General features: G+C 56.9%; 1 protein-coding gene across 1 annotated transcript; it reads right to left on the bottom strand.

The window, feature by feature from the left end:
- Positions 1-665: 665 nt before the first annotated feature.
- On the bottom strand, positions 666-20,906 carry LOC122463685 (maestro heat-like repeat-containing protein family member 7). The gene is made up of 17 exons (XM_043534865.1): positions 20,771-20,906; positions 19,660-19,760; positions 17,861-17,986; positions 16,611-16,690; positions 15,911-16,034; positions 15,201-15,287; positions 14,790-14,894; positions 13,468-13,603; positions 10,638-10,747; positions 9,250-9,399; positions 8,784-8,938; positions 7,950-8,403; positions 5,328-5,504; positions 3,215-3,370; positions 1,504-1,605; positions 1,197-1,299; positions 666-745 (listed from the first exon to the last, which is right to left on the bottom strand). The coding sequence occupies exons 1-17, from the start codon at positions 20,904-20,906 to the stop codon at positions 666-668; spliced, it is 2,382 nt and encodes a 793-aa protein (XP_043390800.1).
- Positions 20,907-22,836: the final 1,930 nt, after the last annotated feature.

Here is a 22,836-nt window from a genome sequence, read left to right as displayed (position 1 = left end):
CCCCTTCCCCCGTGCACAGATGGGCACTTAAGCCCAGAGAGGGGAGATTCACAAAGGGGGCTGGGCATTTTAGGCTACGCCTAACTTCCGGTGCCCTGCTGCCCTCCAGGAAATGCCGATTCCCTAGCTCTGGTTGGGGCCGAGCTGTGAACCTGCTCTGGAGTGAGGAGCCAGAGCTATGTCACCCCCCGCCCCCTTTTCCCCAACAAATGTGGAGGAGACGCTGCTCTGCCCTGCGCTGGCCCAGGGGTCCGGGCACGCAGCAGGGAGGTAGATGACCGGACGTCACCTCAGTCTCCTTTGGAGCAGTGGCTTGACACCAGGCACCCCACCTGGAGGTGACTGCAACAAACCCTGGGCTAGTGAGTGCAAGGGGGGGAGGCAGGACCCCACCTTTGCTGTGTTGCGGGGGGGCAATCATCTGCGAAGGCCAGCCAGCTCAGGCCCAGTTTGGGGATTTGCCAGGCCACAGCTCTGAGGTCAGGGCTAAGTGCCTGGGCACATGCCAACCAGCAGACACCACAGGGTGAGGGGGAAGCTGATCAGGGGTTTGGGGATCTACATTTTGCAACCCTTTGTGGCTCTCGCCCAAGATCACATTGCTGGCGTCGGAGATTGAACCCAGCCCGTGGCCCTGGGCCATTCGTCCCTCTAGCGCTCAGTGCTCAAAGCGGGTACCACTCACCGTTGAAGATGGCCTCCAACTTCTCCTGGCTCTTCTGGTCCAGCTGCCGGGCAGTGAGCCCTACACACACAAACAGCTCATCACATCCCTGCATCCCCAGTGAGGGTGTCAAAGCGTCTGTCACCCTCCAAGCAGCGGGGCTTTCCCCTGCCCCTTGCTGCCCAGGACGGACTCCTGAGTCCCCAGGGGAAAGGGCGAGTCCCCAGGGATGGCTGTGGGGCTGGTTGCCAAAGGAGAGCATAGCGCCTTGAGGTTCCACTACCACGAGCCCATGGTGGGGTGGGGGGAGGGGGAGATGGGCACTGCATGGGGAGCAGTGGGGTTGGAGGGGGCCCATCAGCCGATCAGGGCAGTTTGGGGTGAGCTTGCTCCTGCGGGTTTCTGACACCCCTGAGCCTTCATTCGGCAATCAGGAGCCCAGGGGTTACTTCTCGCTGCCGGCAGGGACTGAGGAGAGCTTGAAACTGGATCCAGCCCCCCTGCTTAAGGGAACCCTCTGCTCTGTGGTTACCTAGAAACCTGATGGCCGCTTCTCTAATGGGAGCCTGCGGGTTTTTCAGAAAGGCCATGGCCTGGCAGAGGAAGGTTTCTGCCCTCCCCTTGTAGCACGCCACCTAGGAGCCAGAACAAGGGAGCACAAGGTTATTAAAGGCCTTTCCATCCTGCAGGCCAGGTTCCAGATCTGTGGAGTGTCCTGCTTTCGCCCCTCCTTCCTCTGCCGGGGGGATCACGCAGCGGGACTACAGCCAGGGCCAGGTGTGGTCCCGGGGCTGGGGCTCGGTGTGGGCACGGAGCTGGGCAATGGAGGGTTCCCTCACCAGGCAGTCACAGCCTCGCCAAAGCTCCTTTCGCTGGACAAGAGCACCGAGCTGGCTCCACCGTAGGAATTCCAGAGCACTCCTGAGGGTGTCCCAACACACCTGCAAAACAAGAGGGGCCGGGGCGAGCCGGCCACGGTTACAGGAGGTGGAAGCCAGGGCAGTCCCTCGGCATAGGCGGCTGCATAGGGGACCACGAAATATGGGGCACCAAATTGCCCCAAATTTCATGGTGCCACTAGGCGGCTGCATGCTGCACATGCAGCAGCCCCAGCCCCAGTCACCCGCCCTACACCTCGCCCAGCCCCGCCGCGGGCTGCGCCCACTACAAAGGGCAGGGCCGTCCCTGGGGGGGGCCCAGACAACTCCCTCCGCCCGGCCTCTTCCCCTTCCCCCCTGCTACACCCCTGGCCTGCCCCCATTCCACCTCTTCTCCGCAAGCCTCTTCCCCCAGCGACCCCACACTCACCGGCAGTGGCAGGAAGTGGAGCAACCCGGTCCCAGCCCGCTCTACTCCAAAGGATTGCCCCCCGCACTCACCGGCGGTGGGAAGCGGAGTGCCGCGGCTGGGAGCTGGCAGAGTAGAGGGGGCTGGGGCCAGGCTGCTCCGCTTCCCGCTGCTGTCAGTGAGTGTGTGTGGGAGGGATCCCTTTCCCCAAACCCCCTCCCTCGAGCCACACGGCTGGAGCCGGGGCGAGGGAAGCAGAGCTGGCTACTCCCAGCTCTCCGCTAATCCCCCAGGCCACTCTGGGCCTGTGGGCCCCCCAAAAGTGGCCCCACACAGCTCCTGCTTCCCAGACCCTGGTGGGGGGGGAAGGGGAGGCCTGGGACCCCACACAGCCCCACTGCGGGGGGGCTAGATAGGGCACCCAAATGGCTAGGGACGGCCTGGCTGAAAGCCACTAGCCTAGTAACCGGAGGCCGTGTGTGCGGAACGGTTCCCGGCCCGCGGCTGCTCGCGGAAGGGCGGAGGTGTGGCTAAGGCAATGGCTGGAAACCTGACTCAATTCCCAGCTCTTCCTGCAGGAACTCAGGCAAGTTGCTTAGGCCCAGGGCTACAAAGGGATTTAGGTGCCTAATGCCCTTGGGCATTCAAGACTTCTGAGGCACTAGGCCTCACGCTGCCTTAGTTCCCCACCATGGGGGGTAGGAGGGTGAATTCATTACTGCTGGGGGCATTTGGCTCCCAAGTGATGGGGGCCATGAGAGCGAGCGTGTGCACAGGCACCTGGGGCGGGGCGGAGGGGGGGCTTGGGCATGTCATGGCTAGTAAGAGCTGTCCGGGCTGCTTGGCCAAGGGCACCTTGGGTCTTGGGCACCATCAGGAGGCTGGGTAGCTCTGCTCCGGGTAGGGACCATGGCCAGGGTTGTGCTCTTCCCACCAGCACAGCCAGGGGAATGTGCGGAGGCCAGTGGCTGTAGGAGTGGTGAGCTGACCCCTCCGCCCACCCATTCTCTCAGCCTGGCTGCAGGGGGGAGTGTTGGCCTCAGAGGAGGCAGGGAAGACTCAGCAGTTGGGTGGGGCGCCATGGTCATGGCGCTACTGGACTCAACGTTCAAGTGATTTTGAGCACCTGATTGTCACAGCACTGAGCACCTGCCCTCTGCCGGCCAGACCCTTGAAAGGGGGGTGTCACATGTTGGTCCCCCCCCCAACAAATTCCTGGTCACAGTAACAATCTCAGCTGCAGGCTCCAGCTCGTGGCCTCACCTGGGACACATTGGGACGCTCATCGTGCAGGAGGAGGAGCAGCGGGACCAGGCTCCGGAGGACGTGCTCCTTCATCTTCCTCCTGCTGGGCCCCCTTACAAGCTCCAGCAGGTGTTTAAAGAGGGCGATGGAGAGCACCCGGAGTTTGCTGGGCTCCTGCAAGAGAGGATGTGGGGAGACACAGAGACACTGTGACGGTCGTGCTCACCCAGCAGGGTGAGCGCTCACTGTGACAGAGATGTCTGCCCTGCAGGGGGTATTGCTAACTCACCCCCAGTCATACAGGCACAGCTGGGGGCCAGAGTCTCATGGGCATAGCGCCATTGAAGGCAATAGAGATGCAGGTTTCCACCAGCTGAGGGGCTGGCCTGGCAACTTCTTGGCCAGAGAGAGCAGTAAGGTGGGGTGAGACAGCCCCTGGGATCTCACAGCCAGCTCTGGGCACACTGACATCAGCACCCGCCTGTCAAGCCAAGGGGAAACGCTCAGGGCAGAGCAGCACCAGGACAGGGGCGGCAGAGAGGGAACAATGAGGAAAGATTCAAAGAGTGAAGGGATGTGTGTACTTTGTCCTCCCGCTTTGCGTGCCCGACTCACACTGGTGCTGACCCACAGCGACCCTCTAGCGAGGCCAAGGGGGCCAGGCATGGGGGGCAAATTCCTACACTGGTGTTTGTTCGGGCCACGCACAGGGACCTGGGGGGGATTTAAGCAGGAGCAAGGGGTGGTAAATGTGCAGGAGCTCCCAGATAGGGGGCCTTGGAAGCCATGACTGGAAACCACCCAGCCTCCAGGGGCTTGGGGTTCGGCAAGGGCTGCCCCACTCCTACACATGGGTTTCTTGTTAACTCAGGGTCGGCCCCACTTGGTCACATGATGCCCCCTCGCTGCATGGCAGCTGGCAGAGCCGGACCAGTCCAGTGACCTGGGAGGCCGGGCGAGCTGTGCCCAGCAGGGAGAACCAGGAGCAATAGCTGGGGGCTGTAGGGAGGGGCCACTGCTTTCTGGGAGGTGAGGCTGAGGGTAAGGGGGGGCACCCTGGGGGGGGCGGGTTGACTTGAGCTGTTCTGAGAGTGGCTGAACCTTTAAATGGTGCCCCCCCAATCAGCAGTTACGTGTCGCCTCTGGGCACCAGGTTCTAGACCAGGCAGTTCTCTGAGTGACGTCTGTTGTAAAAGTGTTCATAAGTTCTTTTAGTCTGTTTATCTGATTTGGCTGCGCTCTCCTGTCTGGCCACTTTGGAGACAGGCTCTTGGAACAGTAGTTCTCAGTTGTCTTTCCATCAGGAGCGGGTGCTGGACTAGATGCAGGAGCTGCTCTTGGTGTTGATCTTTAGCTGGGCCTGTGCCACTGCTAAATCAAGAGCGGCCGGGTCCCAGCAGAGTTGGGGAGGGCTGAGGGTAGGATTGAGTGTTGTGAGAGCTGGGGAGGTGGGTGGTCCCTCCAGGAGCCCCCACTGGGGCGTTACCCCTGGAAGGCAGTAATGGATGGGTCCCTTTCTCCCGCCCACTTTGCTGGCTCTCGCCGTGCAGTGGGGGACTGAACATCAGTCTGGTGAACACGCTGGCGGGGGCTCGTTTGTGGTTCCAAAAGGCCTGGGGAGAACTAGCCCCTCCTTTGTTGCTGCCCTGCCATGAGAACGAAGGGGAGAGGAAAGGGCGGTAGCTGCAGAACCTACAGACGGAGCCGTTTCCTTATGGAGCTGAGAGGCCAGCTGTGGGATTCCTGGCCAGGGAGGGGAGGGGCAGGATTTTCACCAGGGTACCATCACTTGTTACCCTGGAAGCCAGCAGGAGCATTGCGGCACCCTGTGCTGCAGAGGCCCCCTCGCTGCATGCAGGCTCAGGAATGCATGTCCTTCCCTCAAGGGGAGCCTCGTCCCCAGGCTGCCCTGATCCTTGTCAGCAGGCCTGCAGGACACCAGGGTTCCCACCCTTACTGCCATATGCTCTGATGGAGAATGGGCTAGCAGAAGAAGGCGGGAATGGGTTCATGTCATTTTCGACAATCCTTTTTCTGGCTGGGGCCATAGCATAGGTCCCGCTAGCCCACCCGCCAGCCCCATTCACACGTCTGTGGCTTGAAGGGTCTCCCGCGGGCCGCCAGGCCTTACATCATGAAAGAACGGCAGGAGTTTCTCAGCCACTTGCACAGCCACGGTGCTGGCGCTCTGCCTGTCCATGCCGGCGAGGATGTCTCTCAGCACGGTGATGGCATTGGAGATGACGCCCCTGTCTGCCTCGTGTAGCCGCTCCACGATGACTGGCTGCTGACGCTGGATTTTCCCCACCTGTGTGAAAGGAGGAGCTGCTTTACGAAACACCCTCCGGTGACCCAACAAGCCATTTCCAAAACAACGTCTGCCTCCCCTGCAGACAGAGCCACGGGAACTAGGAGTGCAGGGGGTGCTGCAGCACTCCAAGGTTTTACGGGGGGGCTCTGCTCCTGGCCCCACACACAAGGTCCCAGCTGCCGGCCCTGCGCCAACTCCCAGCTGTGGCCCCAGCCTCGGCCCCCTTGCCCCATCCCTCTCCCGCCCCCCTGGAGCCATGGCCCTGCTCCTGAACCCAGCTCTAGGGGTGGTGGGGTGTGTGGACAGGTGTAAGGGGGTGCTCAGCACCTCCACTATAAAAAGTCTTCCAGCGTCCCGCCTCCAGATGACATATTAGAGCCTCAAAGCCCTTGCACAGCCCCAGCTAGGATCGCAGGCAGCGGGGCCGGCTACCTGCAACATAAGCAGCTGCTTCCTTGTACCCCCGATCTCAGGGGGTGGTATTTATTAGCAGGTATCATCTGTGGAAACTTCTCTGCAGAACACCTTGACCCCAAACAAATCAAGTGTATTCTTCTTATAAGGGTTAGAATAGCACCTCCAGCGCCTATCTGCAATCAGGGCGTGTGCTGGGGGCTTTCCAGGCACAGAAAGAGACATTCCCTGGCCTAGAGCTTACAGGCTAGACACACAAAGGAAGGATTTCTATCCCCGTTGTACAGACATGGAACTGAGGCACAGAGAGGCGACATGACTCACCCATGGTCACCCAGGGAGTCTGGCAGAGCCCGAAACTGAACTTGGGTTCTGCTGAGTCCCGGGCCTTACAGCCCAGCCTCGGCGAGGGAGCCGATTTTGTACACGAGTTCTAGCGTTGGTCTGTTACTAAAAGCCAGATTCAATCATTTCTGTATTTGGCTTTTGAACTGTTCAAAGACAGCCCACAAAACCTCAACCGGATCAGGGATCAGGGGAAAAAGTGTCCAATACAGGCTTACCGGTTCCGGAAGGAAAAATAAAACACAGCAAGTGAAAACCAGGCTGAGAACATGGAACAATGGGAATGGTGGATAACAAAGAGAATTACAGTCATGCCCTCTCCATGTCTGATCGATTCATCGTCCGGGTTTAATAAACCGGACTCACCCGCTGTTCTCAGGGGAAGTAAATTATCATTAGGGAGAGTTGCCTTCAGATTGTCTCCTCTTTGACCAAGCTGCCAGATCTATGTATTTAAGTCCCAAGGGTTTTCTCTGCCTTCACTATGCTGTGTCTATCACACTTGTTATGAGGTCTGAGCAGCAAAAGGCCCTTCTCGAGCTCTTCAGAGGAGCAAGTGCTGCGGGACAGAGCTGTGACGTCAACAGTTAAAACCTACGAGGCTCAAAAAGGGGATTCGTAGGAAAAAATGGTTCCAATTGAAGCAAAATGGCTCTGTCCCGGCGTCCCGGATCACTGGTGTCACCAGCAATCCCTGGAGCTCTAGAGTCCACAGCTCTGCTGCTACTCTAGTGCTAGGGTTCTTTGGATCACACACCCAGAGACGCACCCTGCAGGAGCCAGGCCCTGCCCTGCAGAACAACAGACAAAAGCCAGGCAGGGACTTGCCCAAGGTCACCCAGCAGGTCAGAGGCAGAGCCAGGACTAGAAACCAGGGCTCCTGACTCCAGGCCAGGACCAGGTCCCCTGGGAAGCTTTCAATGACTCCAGCCCTGCATCAGCTCCCTGATGAAGGAGTTGCCAAGACTTTGAAGGAAAGAGCTCAAATTCAGAGGGATCATGGTAAATTGGAGGACTGGGCTCTAGACAACAAAATGAAACTCACCCAAGACAAAAGTGAGGTGCTACATTTAGAGAAGAAAAAGCAAATGCACAGAAACAGAATGGGGGATAACAGGTTGAACTGCTGAGAAGGATCTGGGAGCTGCGGTGGATCACAGCCTCAGCATGAGTCAGCAAAGCGATGCTGTTGCAAAAAAAAAAAAAAAGCAAATGCAATTTTCGGTTGCATTAACAGCGGTATAGCCTGCAAGTCATGGGAGGTGATAGTACCACTCTACTCAGTGCTGGTTAGGCCTCAGCTGGAGTACGGTGTCCAGTTTTGGTCACCAATGTCTACAAAAGATGTGGAGAAACTGTAATGGATCCAGAGGCGAGTGACAAAGATGATCAGAGGGATGGAACACAAGCCATACGAGCAAAGGTTGAAGGAACTGGCTATGTTTAGTTTGGAAAAGAGGAGATTGAGGGGGGACGTGCTAATGGCCTTCAGATTCTTCGAAGGCTGCCAGAAAAAAAGATGGCGAAAAGTTGTTCTCTCTTGCCACAGAGAGCAGGACAAGAGGGGATGGGTTCAAACGACAGCACGGCAGATTTAGATTAAATCTCAGGAAAACCTTCCTAACTGTAAGAAGAGTAGGACAATGGGACAGACGACTAGGGAGCTTGTGGAAGCCCCTTTGCTGGAGGTTTATAGAAGGAAGCTGGAGCCATCTGTCTCGGCTGGGATAGACACAACAAATCCTGCATCTTGGCAGGGGGCTGGACAAGCTGACCTTGCGATCCCTTCTCACCCTGCGGTTCTATGAGAGCTGTCCCAGAGCACCAGGAGAGGGTTTCGGCGTGTTCTGCCTCGACCATAGCACTGACTAGAGTCACACTCTCTCTCTTCGGCCCAATGGCGATACCCAGTGGGAGACTGAGAGACACCCTCAGGCCGTGGAGGGGAAACACGGCGCTCCTTCCCTTGCTGCAGGGGCTGGAACTTACGGCCAAGGGGGCGACGCCAGCCTCTTGCTGAGAGACATCGTGATGCTGGCGCAGCGGCCATTCCTGCAGCCTGTCGAGCAGCTCCCGGAGGACCTTTCCTGCGGTCTTGGGGTGGGATGTCAGCACCCTCCACATCTCCACAGCAACGCTGCAAAGGGAGAGAGCCGATTTCACCTGGCCAGAGCCCCGCCAGCCTCCTGCACCCACCGCCACCTGCACCCTGCTGGGTCTCCCGCCACCGGCTGGCCCTTTCTTGCCCTCCAGATGCAGCAAGGGCCCCCACTGCCTGGCGCAGGCTGCATGGGGGCCGGGTCTGAGTGTCAGCCCCGGGGGAGGCCGAGTGCTGCAATATGGGGTTTTGCAGGCTGGCCTGTCTCCACGGCATGTCAGCCTGCAAAACCCTCCAGAACAAGCAGCAGCTCTGCAGGGAGCAGGAGGTCTCTGGAAGGTTCTGCACGCCCCTGTCCCTGGCAGCGGGACCAGTCCGGGGGAGCCGGAGCGCAAGCGGCAGCAGCCCCAGCCCCGTACCTGTCACATGACAGCGAGCAGCCCAGCAGGGTTGTGACCACCTCCTCGCTGTACTGGTTGCCCAGCACGACAAGGGCCTTGAGCAGCTGCTGCTGGGCCAGCGGCTCGCTGATGAAGTCCAGGTTGTGGTAGATGCTCATCACAGCCTCCGACACCTGGAAGGGAAATGGGGAGATGGGAGCCTTGGCTTCCTCACGCTGCTATTGATCTGGGATGCCAGGGACCTGCCGTACCTGAGAGCCATCTGCCCTCCCACACATCCTCTTCTCCAGCTCCAGGCCTAGAACACAGGGCCAATTCCCGGCCTATCGATTCATAGACTGCAAGACCACAAACGGCCATGGAGATCACCTAGACTGACCCCCCTCATGGCACAGGACCTGCCCCCCAGTAATGCCGAGCGCCCAGAGACAGAGTCTCCCACGCATGGGCTCCCCCAGCAGGCTGTTCTCACTGCAGCTCTTACCCTCTCCAAGCTTGGGCTGGGGACCCACAGGATCACATGCAGCATGTGCCTGGCCGCCACCGAGTCATGGACGCTGGTGTCTTTCATGCCCTCGATAGCCGTGAGGAGGAAGTCCATGCGCTCGGATGGGTTGAAGTACTTCCCAAACATCTGAAACAAACCCGCCAGTGAAACCCCTTTTGCTGCCCAGTGCGGTTCCAGTCGGACCGAGCAGCCAGGACTGGCCCAGCCAGGAGTGCAGGCAAAGCCCGCTCTGCCGGGACAGTGCTGGGTTACTGCACCTGCGACGCACAGTACCCAGCCAGCAATCAGGAGCTGTCATGCATGGCACAGGCCAGGGTGGCAGTGCACGGGGGCACAATACCTCACAGCACAAATACACTCTCTAGTGCTCAGCAGGGGCTGGCACTGGTGCGTGGACGCAATGATGCCTTGGAGAGCATTAATCTCTGGGGAAGCTCCCACCACACCTGACAAGGAGCTGGGATCAGGTTTGGATGAGACCCAGTGCATCTTGGGATGTGGCATGGAGGGAGGCATATTGGCCCGCAATAGTAGAAGCCTTGCCAGCAGATCGAGGGAAGTGATTATTCCCCTCTATTCGGCACTGGTGAGGTCACATCTGGCCCCCCACAAGAGAAAGGATGTGGAGAAATCGGAGAGAGTCCAGCAGAGGGTAATGAAAATGATTAGCGGGCTGAAGCACATGAATTATGAGGAGAGACTGAGGGAAGTGGGCTTATTTAGTCTGCAGAAGAGAAGAGTGAGGGGGGATTTGATAGCAGCCTTCAACTACCTGCGGGGGTCGGGGGGGCGGGTTCCAAAGAGGCTGGAGCTCGGCTGTTCTTAGTGGTGGCAGGTGACAGAACAAGCATCAATGGTCTCAAGTTGCAGTGGGGGAGGTCCAGGTTGGATATGAGGAAACACTATTTCACTAGAAGTGAGCTGTAGCTCACAAAAGCTTAAGCTCAAATAAATTGGTTAGTCTCTAAGGTGCCACAAGTACTCCTTTTCTTTTTGCGAATACAGACTAACACGGCTGTTACTCTGAAACTATTTCACTAGGAGGGTGGTGAAGCCCTGGAAAGGGTTACCTAGGGAGGTGGGGAATCTCCATCCTTCGAGATTTTTAAGGTCAGGCTTGACAAAGCCCTGGCTGGGATGATTTAGTTGGGTTTGGTCCTGCTATGAGAAGGGGGTTGGATTAGATACCCCCTGAGGTCTATCATTCTATGAGGTGGAGTGGGCCATAGGCAGGGCTCCGGCCCAACTGGATGGGGTCAGTCACACGCCTGGGTCTGTCCCTTCCCCCTGACTCCTAGGGTGTTAATTTCTCTCTCCTGAGAACTCTGGGCACAACAATCCCAGGAAGCATTGAAAGTAGTTACCATGGCGATATTGCTGGTGTTGGTGAACCAGGTGACCCAGAAGGTGTTCTCCGCTCGCCACTCCCTGAAGACCTGCAGATACTCTGCACTCTGCTTTGCCAGCGTGGTGCCTGAACCAGGGAGGGGAAACAGACAGCAGGCAATAGAAATCAGAGGTTAACTTTGGAAATGGGAGTTTTGCAAGGAAGTTTAGAGACAAGTACATCTAAGAAACATACTGTAAATTCAGGCCAATAAACTCCGCCCCCCCCCCGCCCCGAACAAAACTAAACAAACTAACGCCCCTGGAAGAGTCAAAATAAACCAGGCAGAAGTGCAGCAGCAGTGTGAGGCTCTCCAGTTGATTGCACTGAATGCAGCATGTAGGATTACCAGCCCTGTGGGCAGCTAGCACATCTGGGCATTTGGCCCAAGGAGCTACTGCCCTCAGAGACCAGGAGGCCAGAGGATCTGAACTGGTGGAGCCAAGGAAGACAGCGAGGTACATAGAGGAGACTTTTAGGGATGCAGTAGAGTGGTCCCACCCCCCGTCTGACAGCCTCTGTGCTGCTGAGGAGGGTGAAAGTTTCTGGGAAGGAGAACATCGAGCTGGAGCAGAGGGAGATGATCCCATAGTTGGGACCCACCTTCCAGATGAAGTCAGGATATTCTCTCACACTGAGGCTGCCCCTCCTGAGGCGGGAAGCCCAGTTACAAAGAAAAGCCAGGTAACAGTAATGAGGGATTCAATCAATAGACATATAAGCAGTTGGGTTTGTGATGAGTGGGAGAACCACATGGTAAATTGCCTGCCTGGTGCAAAGGTTGCAGCTCTCACGAGACATCCAAACAAACTTATGTGCAATGCTGTGGTATGTAAGCTAATGTTTAAATCGGCCTCTGTACAAGATAGCGAATGTGACAGTGAAGTTTATAAAAGTCTCCAGATGTGATCCCTGGCAAGCCTGACTTCAGTACCAGGTAAATTGTTGAAATGATAGGAAAGAACAGAATTATCAGACACATAGGTGAACACAATTTTTTGGGGCAGAGTCAACATGGCTTTTGTAAAGGGAAATCATGCCTCACCAATCTACTAGAATTCTTTGAAGGGGGTCAACAAGAATGTGGAGAAGGGTGATCCAGTGGAAATAGTGTACTTGGACTTTCAGAAAGCCTTTGACAGGGTCCCTCGCCAAAGGCTCTTAACCCAAGTAAGCTGTCATGGGATAAGAGGGAAGGTTCTCTCATGGGTCAGTGGTTAAAAGATAGGAAGCAAACAAGAGGGATAAATGGTCAGTTTTCACAGTGGAGAGAGGTAAAGAGCGGGGCACCCCAAGGATCTGTGTTGACACCAGTGTAGTTCAACATAGTCATCAATGATCCAGAAAACAGGGTAACCAGTGAGGTAGCAAAATTTGCAGATGATACAAAATGACTCAAGATAGTTAAATCCAAAGCAGACTGCGAAGAGCTACATAGGGATCTCACAAAACTGGGGGACTGGACAACAAAATGGCAGATGACATTCAATATTGATAAATGCAAACTGGACACCACAATCCCGACTATACATACACAATTATGGGGTTTAAATTACCACTCAAGAAAGAGATTTTGGAGTCATCGTAAAGAGTTCTCTGAAAACATCCACTCACCGTGCAGTGTCAGTTAAAAAAGCCAACAGATGTTGGGAACCATTAGGAAAGGGATAGATAATAAACCAGAAAAATGTCATAACGCCCCGATACAAATCCAATGTGCGCGCCCACACCTTGAATACCGCGTGTAGTTCTGGTCGCCCCATCTCAAAACAGATATACCAGACTTGTAAAAGGTGCAGAGAAGGGCGACAAAAATGATTAGGGGTATGGAAGAGCTTCCATATGAGGAAAGATTAAAAAGACTGGGGGCAAGTCTACACTTAAACCACTCTATCGCCATAGCTGCACCGGCGCTGTAGCGTTGAAGAGAAGATGGTTCTCTGCCAACAAGCTCTGAATCCACCTCCCGGAGAGGCGCTAGCTATGTCAGTGGGAGGGGTGCTTCTGCCAACAGGGGTGTGGATTTTTCACACCCCTGCGCAATGGAGTGATAACAATATAGGTCTGCAGTGTAGACCTGGGACCATTTAGTTTAGAAAAGAGCTGACTAAGGGGGGAGAGGACAGAGGTCTATAAAATCATGACTGGTGTGGAGAAAGTGACTAGGGAAGTGTTATTTACCCCTGCACATAACACGGGAACTAGGGGTCACTTTCTGAAATTAATAGGCAGCAAGTTAAAAGCAAAGAAAAGAAGGTATCTCTGCACACAATGCACAGGCAACCTGTGGAAATTGTTGCCGTGGGATGTTGTGAAGCCTAAAAGGATAATTGGGTTCAAGATAATTAGGCCGTGCAACCCCAGACTCTGCATGTCCCTAAACCTCTGACTACCAGAAGCTGGGACTGGATGAGAGGGGATGGATCACTCCAAATTTCCCTTTTCAGTTCATTCTCTCTGAAGCATGAGGCACTGGCCGTTATCAGAAGACCCAATACTGGGTAGATGAACTGATCTGAGTCAGTATGTCCATTCTTATGTGAGTTATGAAGAGTAGAATATGGACAGGGGAAGCTAAAGACATCAAGGGAAACTCCATGGCTTGAAGGACTATGGATACTAAGGAGGTTTTTTCAAAAAGTGTATTAGGAACAAAAGAAATCCTAGCAATGGTGTAGACTCCTTACTAGATGGAGACTGTTTAAAAGGATGCAGAAAAGGCAGAAGTGTTCAATAAATATGTTTCCCATGTTTGGAAACCCCATGTCAGTGTATTTAGGAAGGACAAGGGTCTCCAGTGCTCTTACGTTTTTGCCACAGCAGGAAGGCGTAGAGGTGATGAAGTCCCTCCATAGCCGATCGGCAGATCTCCTGCTCCTGCTCAGCACAGCGCAGAGTGAGACAGCCCACCAGCTGGCCCAGGACTCTGAACTCCTCCAGTCCCTGACGGAGAGAGGGAGCAAGGGGAGTCACTCGCCCCTGCAGGCCCAGCGCAGCATGTCCCCCTGGCATTGCACTAGCAAGGGGCTAGAACCGGGGGAGGCAGAGCCCAGCGCAGAGAGACTGGGGACAATGAGAGCAGGAGGAGCCATGGGGCCCATCACCAGGGACTGAGGGAAGCTCAGCAGGGATGGGAAGTCTGGGTAGCAAAATCAGCAAACGTTGCCCTCGAGTGGGGACCTGGGTAAGGAATGAACTAACGTCCAGTCTCCATCTCAAGGGCAAGCTCCTAATCCCAGCCCCTTCTCCTATCCCCCTCCCTCCACTGACCTCAGGTCCAGGAGCGTGAGGTCACCTTGGACTCCTCTTCTCTGTATTGCGCCTCTCTCACTCCATCCTGGAGCTCCCCACAACCCCCACTTTCTGCGCCGCACCCAGCCTGCCGGCTCTCTCCTGCTGGCTCTCTCCTGCAGCCTCCCCCTCTAGCCTCCCCCTCCTGCCAGACCTTCCCTTGCCCCTCCTGCAGCCCCTGCGCTCGCTCCCTGCTCTTCCCCACATTGTCGCACCAAGCCCCTTGCCCTCCTCTCCTGGGGTCTGCACATCCTCCCCTGACCCACTCCCCATTGCTCTGTCTCCTTTGGCCCCTCCCATCCCTTTCACTGTGTCCCCTCCCACCTCCCTCCTTCTCTTCTGCTGCCCCAGCCTCTGGGGACATATCATCCAAGCACCCCCCTCCAGCTGCCGGAGGGGAGGCCCTGCCACAGGGGGGATGGAGCAGCTGGAGCAGCTCAATGGCCCTGAGCACCCAGAGCAGGGGGTGTTCATTTGGCAGCCTGGCAGGAGCTGATGCCAAAGCATCCCGGGGGCAACTGACAAAGGGGGTGAACAGACACCTGGGTTCAGAGGGTGCTCTCAGGGCGATCCTGTGTAAATCCGCTGACCCTGCGGAGCAGACTTTGGTCCTAGGGGAACAGTGGGGAGAGTCCTTGGAGATAGAATTATGGGGCTCCACCCAAGGCCCACCGGAGTCAAAGGACAGACCCGTCCACATCAGGGCTCATTAGATTGGACTCCTACCGAGGATCTTGCTGAGTCACTATTCCAGGCCCGGGTTTTCCCTGCCAGGGAGCGCTGCACCGCGAGGCTGCTCAGTGCAGTTAGGAGACGGCCAGAGTCACAGGCTGCTCACCTTGAATTTGTGTTGACCAGAGATGAATTTGGTCAGCCAGGTGATTCTTCCCACTGCCCTCAGCCGCACATGCACCTCCTTGGATGCGGTCCAGGGGAGCAGGACCTGAGAGAAACAGATTGGGACAAATTGCGAAGGAGAAGTACCAAAAAATAGCACAAGCACATAGCGTGAAAATCAGAAAAGCTAAGGCAAAAATGAGTTCTAACTGGCAAGGGACATAAAAGGCAATGAGAAGCAGCTCTGTAAATGCATTAGGAGCAAGAGAAAGACAAAGGAAAGTGTGGGGCCACTACTCTGAGGAGCAGAAGGCACGGGGGTGTCCCTTGCTTGGGATTAAATGGAGCCTTGGTCCCAGAGCCCCACCCCAGCTACAGGACTCGTCCCCTTCCTGCCCCCATGCCTCCACACCTCCAAGATGTTTTGCAGCACCACAAGGTTGGGCTTCTCCTCCTCGCACACCAAGGCCTTCAACAGCTCATCCATGGTGTTCAGAGTCTGCGTGCAGAGCAGAGGAGAAACCACAGCAAGTGGCGTTACCCAGCCAAGCGATGAACCAATGCCCTGGCGTGTGACCTGCCCCAGGCCATGGCAGCCCCTGCTATTCCAGCTCACCCTCTCACTTGTACCCGCAGGGGACCTACTGCAAACTCTCCTGGCAACAGGACCCCACCCGCTTTTGCTGTCCCCAGGGAGGCCACTGCACACAGTCTAATGCATTAGAAGAGTCAGGAAGGACTCCGCATTTGAGGGGGAGGGGAGATTTCCAGCCAAGCTTCACTTCCCCTGGCCTGTGTGCGTCTCAAGCAGCCGATCTCATGGCCCCCAGCCATGCACTGGGGTGAATGTGCTTGTGAAGGGAGTGTCTGTTCCCCACTAATTGCCGGTGCCTGTGAAGGAGAAATGCCTACTACTGCTACCCTATGAGGGAGTTACTTCTTTATCTGCGGCGGTGGGGCTTGTGCTTTGGTACTGCAGGTCCTGAGCTGAAGCGCTGCCAAGGAGCTGTGATCATTACACTCTTATGCCAGCGCCAGGTAACCCAGGGGGCAGGGACACGAGCGACTTGCAGGATTCTCCCTCGGTTTGGGGCAGCTCCTCATGGCTAGTTTGGGGCTTACGTTGTTGTATAGAGCAGCCTCCACGCCCTGGTTGGTGTTTGCTGGAGGCAGGGAGAAGGTGCTGGCGAAGCAGACGGTGAGCAGGCTGGATAGCTCCATTCCCTGCAGCAGTGGCTTCACTTTGCTAAGAGAAGAGACACGCGCGGATTGGAGGGCTGAGGCGAGACTGATGCACTGATGTTGGCCTCAGGCTCCCAGGACATGCTGGGCAGGCTTCTGGGAAGCTGAGAGCAGGGCGCCAGCGGCACTGAGAGAGAGCCCCCCATGGCGCAGGCTGTGCCACGTGCCAGGACTCAGCCTGCCCAGCCTCTGAGCCACAGGGAGTCGCTGAGCTGCCGGTGTGATGCAGCTGGCACAGCTGGCGGCGACTCCGGTGGCTCCGCTCCAGCAGTGCCCAACTGCCCCTCTCCCCCCGGAGCCATCGCCTGCGGGTCCCAGAGGGGACCGGTCCAACCCCCTCACTCCCTCCCCCACATCTTCACATGGCCACTTGGAGAGGTCGCCAGGCACCGAAGGATACTCCACCACCAACCCACGGGTGCCAGCGCACATGCACCAGCTCCATGGCCTGGTGCCACGTGCCCGGGGGAATCAGAAGACGGGGGAGGAGCAGAGGGGGGGGGAGAACTGGCCATGCCAAGAGGCTGGCGTGTCTGGCTGCACACAGCACTAGCTGGGGCTGCGCGGGCAGGCCGGGTACCTCAGCTCCATGATGGCGAGCATCGCTTGCTGACGCACCCCGCTGGTCAGGGAGTTGACGGACTCAAGATCAATCAGCTCCTGGGGAGACAATGTGGGGAAGTGCCAGCCGGGCTCCGAGCTCCCGTAAGGCTCCGACTGGGGAGCAAAGCGCAGGGCCTGCAACACGTGGCCTCGGCAGACAGGTCGTCCTACTGTGGGCTTGATGGTGTCCAGGGCTCCAGCTGGGGAGCGCAGTGCAGGGCCTGTGGTCAGTGCCCCAGCGTCACGCGCCAGTGCACTGCAAAGGCTCCATCAGCATTAGCACCCAGGGACTCCACCTGAGACCAGGCTCCTTGTGCCAGGTCCTGCACACACACAGTGAGAGCCAGTCCCTGCCCCAGAGAACTCACGAGCTAACTGGACGAGACAAGGCATGGGAGGGAAACTGAGGCACAGAGGGGGAAGTGATTTGCCCAAAGGTCTCACTGAGGAACTGAGCCCCAGCCCACTGGACCACCCACCAGCACACGCTGTCCCACGTTCAGGGAAGGGAGGTAAGCTCCGGAAAGCTTTCTGCAGCGCCGCAGAGCAAAGACTTTCCCAATCTACGGAGCAGATTTGTTGCTAGTTCCCTAGTGGGCACTGACTGCGGAGTTGGGGCTCTGTGCAGGGAGACTGGTGTATACAGAGCGACCTGGTGACTTGGGAAGCTGCGTGCAAGGGAACAATCTACGTTTCAATACAGTGACATGTTCAGGAACAAAGAACGCAGGCCACACTCACAGCATGGGGGGCTCTAACCTGGGAAGCGGTGACTCTGGAAAAGACTTGGCAGTCATGGTAATCAGCTGCACAGGAGCGCCCAGTGCGAGGCTGGGGCCAAAAGGGCTTATGCCATCCTGGGCTGGACAAACAGGGCAATCTCCAGTTGTTAGAGAGGTTATTTTCCCTCTGTATTTGGCACTGGTGCGACCACTGCTGGGATCCTCTGTCCAGGTCTGGTGCCCACAATTCAAGGAGAATGTTGATAAATTGGAGAGGGGTCAGAGAAGAGCCACAAGAGTGACTGAAGGACTGGGAAACATGTAACATGTAACATGTAAGTACCTACACAGGGAGCAAATGCTTGAAAATGGGCTCTTCAGTCTAACAGACAAACGTCCAACACGATCCAGCGATTGGCAGTTGAAGGTAGACAAATCTGCAGATCTCTCCAGGCCAATCACTAAACCCCCCAAGTAACATAGCCCGAGTGTGTGTTTTACTCACCTTTATCTTTTTCACAAGGAGGGCTTTGCCAAGAAAAGCTGCCAGGTTTCTCTCTGGGTGCCTCGTGAGGACGGCCCTGCTGATGGTGATGACACAATCCAAGAATTCAAGTTTCTTGGCCTCCTCCTATGCCCCGCAGAGATTAGACAAAAACAGGAAGGTTAGCGTGGAAAGGAGCTGCCAGCGGGAGAGATGTCAGAAAGCTTCCCCCCAGCGCTGCTCAGGCTTTGATATGCCGAAGGCCAGAAGGCCATTCATCTCCCAACAGGAGTGACTATGTGGGTTGGGCAGGGCAGCTCTGTGTGAAACCAGACCAGAGAGGGAGCAGATCTCACGGGGTAGGTGTCCAAAGAGGAACTGCAACATGGGGGCTAAGGAGCCAGACAGTCTTACTGGGGGGCTTGATAGAGTGGGAGGAACATCTGGGTGTGACACCCTGACACCCCAATATTCGCCACTGTCATCTAATTAGGATATGTTTGGTACCAAGTATGTCTTGTAAGGTATCATTCTAAAAGTCTTTCTCTGCTAGACATTAATGTCTCATTGGATTGCATGTGCTATCGTTGGATGTGACGTTCTGAAGTTCAGCTGTGTATGTGTTCCTGAAAAACACTGTGAGGTTCACAACAGCCTTTCAGGTAGAACAGCAAAAAAGCCAAACACTGGCTCCTGGAGGAAATGCACAAGCATTAGGGCTACCCCAGGAACTGCGTGCAATAGAAACCTCCCCGAGATAACGCGACACAACGGGACCTGTTGGACCCAGGTCACAGCAAAAGAGTTTTCCAGCAAGTGGGAAGAGAAGATAAAAGGGGAACAATGACATCGCGGGGGGGACGGGACGGGACCTCAGACTCCCTGCAATAAGATACCTGGAAACACCTGAGGGACAAAGATTGAACCATGAGAAGTGATGGTCTCAGGCTAGAGAGAGAGATTCCTAGCCTGTGCAAGAAAACCTGGGAAATCCAAGCTGCAAAACCAAGGCAGCTTCTGCCTTAAGAATCTGCCAACCTGTTTATCACTCAGGGAGAATTTGCTAATGTCTATCCTATCTATCTGGTGTGTAAAGCTTCGTTTGTGTGTTTTGTTTATTTACTATGGTAATCTGCTTTGTTCTGTTTGCTATCTCTTATAACCGCTTAAAATCTACCTCTTGTAGTTAATCATCTTGTTTCTTGTTTATACCACAACCCAGTTTGTAGTATAAATTAGTAAGTGGGAGGAGGGGCAAAGAGTTGTTCATACCTCTCTCCACACCGAGGGAGGGGGCGAATGTCATAAAACCTTTGGGTCTGTACTCCAAAGGAGGTGGGCACCAGAGGACTGGGACAAGGCCCTTCAGCTGAGTCTTCCCAGAGCTGATCTCAGTGTCTGTGTCTTTCTGCAGCTGGGCGTGGCCCTGCTTGTGTGTATGGCTGGAAGAGGCTTGTGAGCCGAGCCCAACAAGACAAGGTAACGGGGGCCCAGGCTGGCAGAACAGGCGGGCTCAGTGATAAGCCAGTACATCAGGTGGCACCTCAAAGGGGGGCAACCCATCATGCTGGGGACTGGCCAAATCCAGTGGGCACAAGTGGGCAAGGGGCATGGTGGGTGCCTTTTGTAACTCAAGAGAGGATGTTTTTAAGATGCTCTAGTTTCAACAGGAATTATGTGGGGGCAGGTCTCTGTCCTGTGTTATACAGGAGGTCACAGTGGTCCCGTCTGGCCTTAGAATCCATGCCTCATGCGGAGAAGGACGGATGGTGCATGTGGACAGGGCAGTAGCTGAGAGATCAGAGGAGGGCTCTTGGTACCTGTTCATTGCCCTTGAGAAAGGCGTTGATGTACTCTAGGGTCTCTTTCTCCTGCGAGTCTGGCCCCATAAAGCAGGAGGCATTCCCAGGTGATGGTGAATCTGATCAAAAACAGAGCAGTGATAATACCTGGGGCTGCCAAGCTGCAGGCTGGATGACAGAGATCTTAGCAGAAACCCTTGCCCCCTGCTCCCACCCCAGCAGGGTAGCAGCCCCGATGCACAACAGGGTCTGGCACAGCCATCCCTGGTTTCCCCAACTCTTTGCTGCTCAGCCCAGCAAAGATCCAGTCAGAGCCCTGGTTCCCAGCGGCCACCCCACTTCCCTGCCGCACCCAGCATGCAGGCTGAGCCTGGGGATTTGGGGAGCGCCACACCTGGAAGGAGGCATGATGTCAGGCTGTGAGTGGTGTCCCCGCTCTCCGGGCCATTGCTGGAGGGGGCAGAGGGACTGGCAGTGAATCGGTCTGCTCCCCGCTGCGGGAGAGGGAGGAGCTACCCAGTCTGCACGGGATACGGGGACCCAGGGCCTGCCCGTTCTGCTTCCTCTGACTGCCTCTCTTGCCATTGACAGCCACCGGGTGTAACCTGGGCAGGCCCTGGGCTCCCATCATCAACCCCCCCACCCAAATGCCCTGCGCTGTGCCATGTGTCACTCCCCTGCAAAGGAGCCAGCAGATGGGGCTGCAACATCAGGGGACATCTCATGCTTTGGCCGGCGCCCTGCAATCCTAGGCTTAACAACCCACAGTGCACAGAGCATCCCCTTAGACCGGTGGAAACATCTTCCGACCCCGCAGTGTGACGGATCGGGGTGGGCAATTCAGTCAGTCTCCACCTGATGCTTCTGCTGCCGCCCCTAATGCCCCGATCAGATGCAGGGGCTGCAGCTGCTGCCAGCAGGAGGGGCCATTCCCCCCTGCCTGGGTTTTCCTGTCTCTCCATCTCATGGCAGCCCAGAGTTGTACAAAGGTGATGGAGTCTTCTCCCGCCACTGACACCCTGGTCTTGCAACCCCAACCCCCAGAGGGGCCAAGTCCCACCGCAATGCAGGGCCATGGCCCCTGCCATTTTTGCAGCCCCCTCCGCCCACCCAGGAGGCACCCACTCACCAGCATGGAAGGGCTGAGGCACACACAGCTCCTGCTGCTGCTGTGGCCTCTTCCGCGGACTCTTCCTTCGAGGAGGTCTCGTCTTCTCCCAGGCACGGATGGGTTTCAAGGGGACCTTGCGGACTTCCTCAGCCATCCTGCAAGAAGCCAGGACAAGGCATTGCTTGTGAGGGATGAGAGGCGACTGCCCCGTTCAGCATTAGGGCCAGTCCACGTATTGCCGTTCCACCAGCGCCCACAGCTGCCAGCTGAGATCAGGGCCCTGTTGCCCCAGGTGCTGCAGACAATCCCTGGGCCGTAGGGCTCAGATTCTAACTAGCCAAGGCAGCCAGCAGGGAAACAAGCCAATGGATGTGCTCAAAGTCACCCAGGCAGTCAGCAGTACAGGCAGGATTAGAACCCAGGTCTCCGGACTCCCAGGCCCATCCCGCAGGCCAAACGGCCTCCCCCGGGTCTCTCCCGCCTCTCCTTTTGCTGGTTCACAAACTGCCCAGCAGACAGGCTGCATCCAAGCACTCAGGATTCTTCCTGCCCAGGGAAATTACCCTGATCCCTTCCCCCAGGAATATTGGGGCCGTGGCAGGTCCCAGGTGGGGGAGGCAAGCGGGGTGGGGGAGCGGGGGGCGGGCTGGTGAGCAGCAGGAGTTGCTCTGACACCACCGTGAAGGGGAAGGAGCAGAAGGCGGGAGAGCTAGTCCCCTCCAGAGCTCAAGGGGACTGGCCTGGCATCGGACTGTCCTGGTGAATGGAACAATGGCTCCGGGCAGTCGGAGAATGCCTGTTCCCCCGGCAACCTCAGTGCCATTTCCTCTGGAAGTGATGGTGTCAGCAAAGGTGCTGGAGGTGGTCAGGCCTCGTGGTTGGAGCTGGACTCAGGAGGCGAGGGCGTGGGTGGAGCGAGGCTGGAGCGAGAGCAGGGCTGGAGTAGGACGAGGGGCAGGGCCACCAGCTACCTCCCGGTCTGGGCACTTACCTGACCCCACCATGCCAGTGGCTGAGCACACGGGTGTTGTGGTATTTAGGCTCTCAACCCCCCCGCAGAGCAGGGACCTGTTCTCCCTAATTAGCTGAGGCCCGGAGCGGCGGGGACTCACCTGATCTCACGCAGAAGACTTAGAGAGGAGCGGGGAACTGAACACAGCTCTCCTGGGTCCCAGCCCAATGCCTCATCTAAAACCCTGTGCCGCCTTCCCGTGCCTTCCCACCAGCCCTGCCAAACCCTCCTCCTTGTCTCCGTCCCCTCCGGGCTCGACTGGTGCGACCCCTTCTGTCGAGCCACCCCAGACTCCCTCCTGTGCGCATGCCGCTGCCCGCTTCCTCACTGGCACCAGGCTAGACAGCCGGGACCGGGGCGCTTGGCAGACGTGCGCCGCCCAGCCAGGAGCTCGGGGAAGGCTCGGTGTGGTTGGCGATGCAATGGAAAAGCAGAGGTGGACACTGGAAGATTCTCCTACCTGGAGTCAGAAGTGGGCAGAAGCCTGCGTGTAAATGGGCCACCCACTTTCTGCTGCCGGTGGTGGAGCTGGAACTGCTGGCTCAGCGTTCCCCAGCGGCACGTGCCAGCTCTCGCTCTGCCAGAGCCAAGCCTGGCAGTGAGGGGATGAGGCTGTGCCAGCCAGCAGGGGCGTGTCACAATGGGCAGGCGAGTCACAGGCCAGCCACTGTGTGACTCCCCAGCCCTGGGATGCCCCAGCCCAGACTTGCTCTGGCCTTGCCAAGGCTTTAGAGCCCGTCCTTCCCCACCGGGGTCATGGCAGGGACCTTCCGCTCCCCACAGTCACAGACGTGAGGCCGGAAGGGACCGCTGGGCTCCTCTAGTCCCAGCTCCTGCAGACCCCAGGCCAGAGCCCCTCCCTGCATCCATTGCACTGGAGCCAGGGGGTCTCTGGATCCCCGAGTGGGAGAATCACTTCCATCCCGGTTCCTCCTTCTCATGGCAGTGCAGAAAGGGGATTCATGAACTCTCCCCACCCCCAGCTCCCAGCCCACACGGGAGGCTCTTTCCACTTTCCCAAGCTGCCGGGTGCTTTGGCCATGGGGTGTAAAATGGTCCCATCTCTGCTTCC

Source organism: Chelonia mydas, chromosome 23 (genome assembly GCF_015237465.2).
Source record: "Chelonia mydas isolate rCheMyd1 chromosome 23, rCheMyd1.pri.v2, whole genome shotgun sequence".
In the NCBI taxonomy this organism is placed as follows: domain Eukaryota; kingdom Metazoa; phylum Chordata; order Testudines; family Cheloniidae; genus Chelonia; species Chelonia mydas.
The sequence above is the reverse complement of the archived record's forward strand: the minus strand, read 5'-3'. Positions and strand labels throughout refer to the sequence as shown.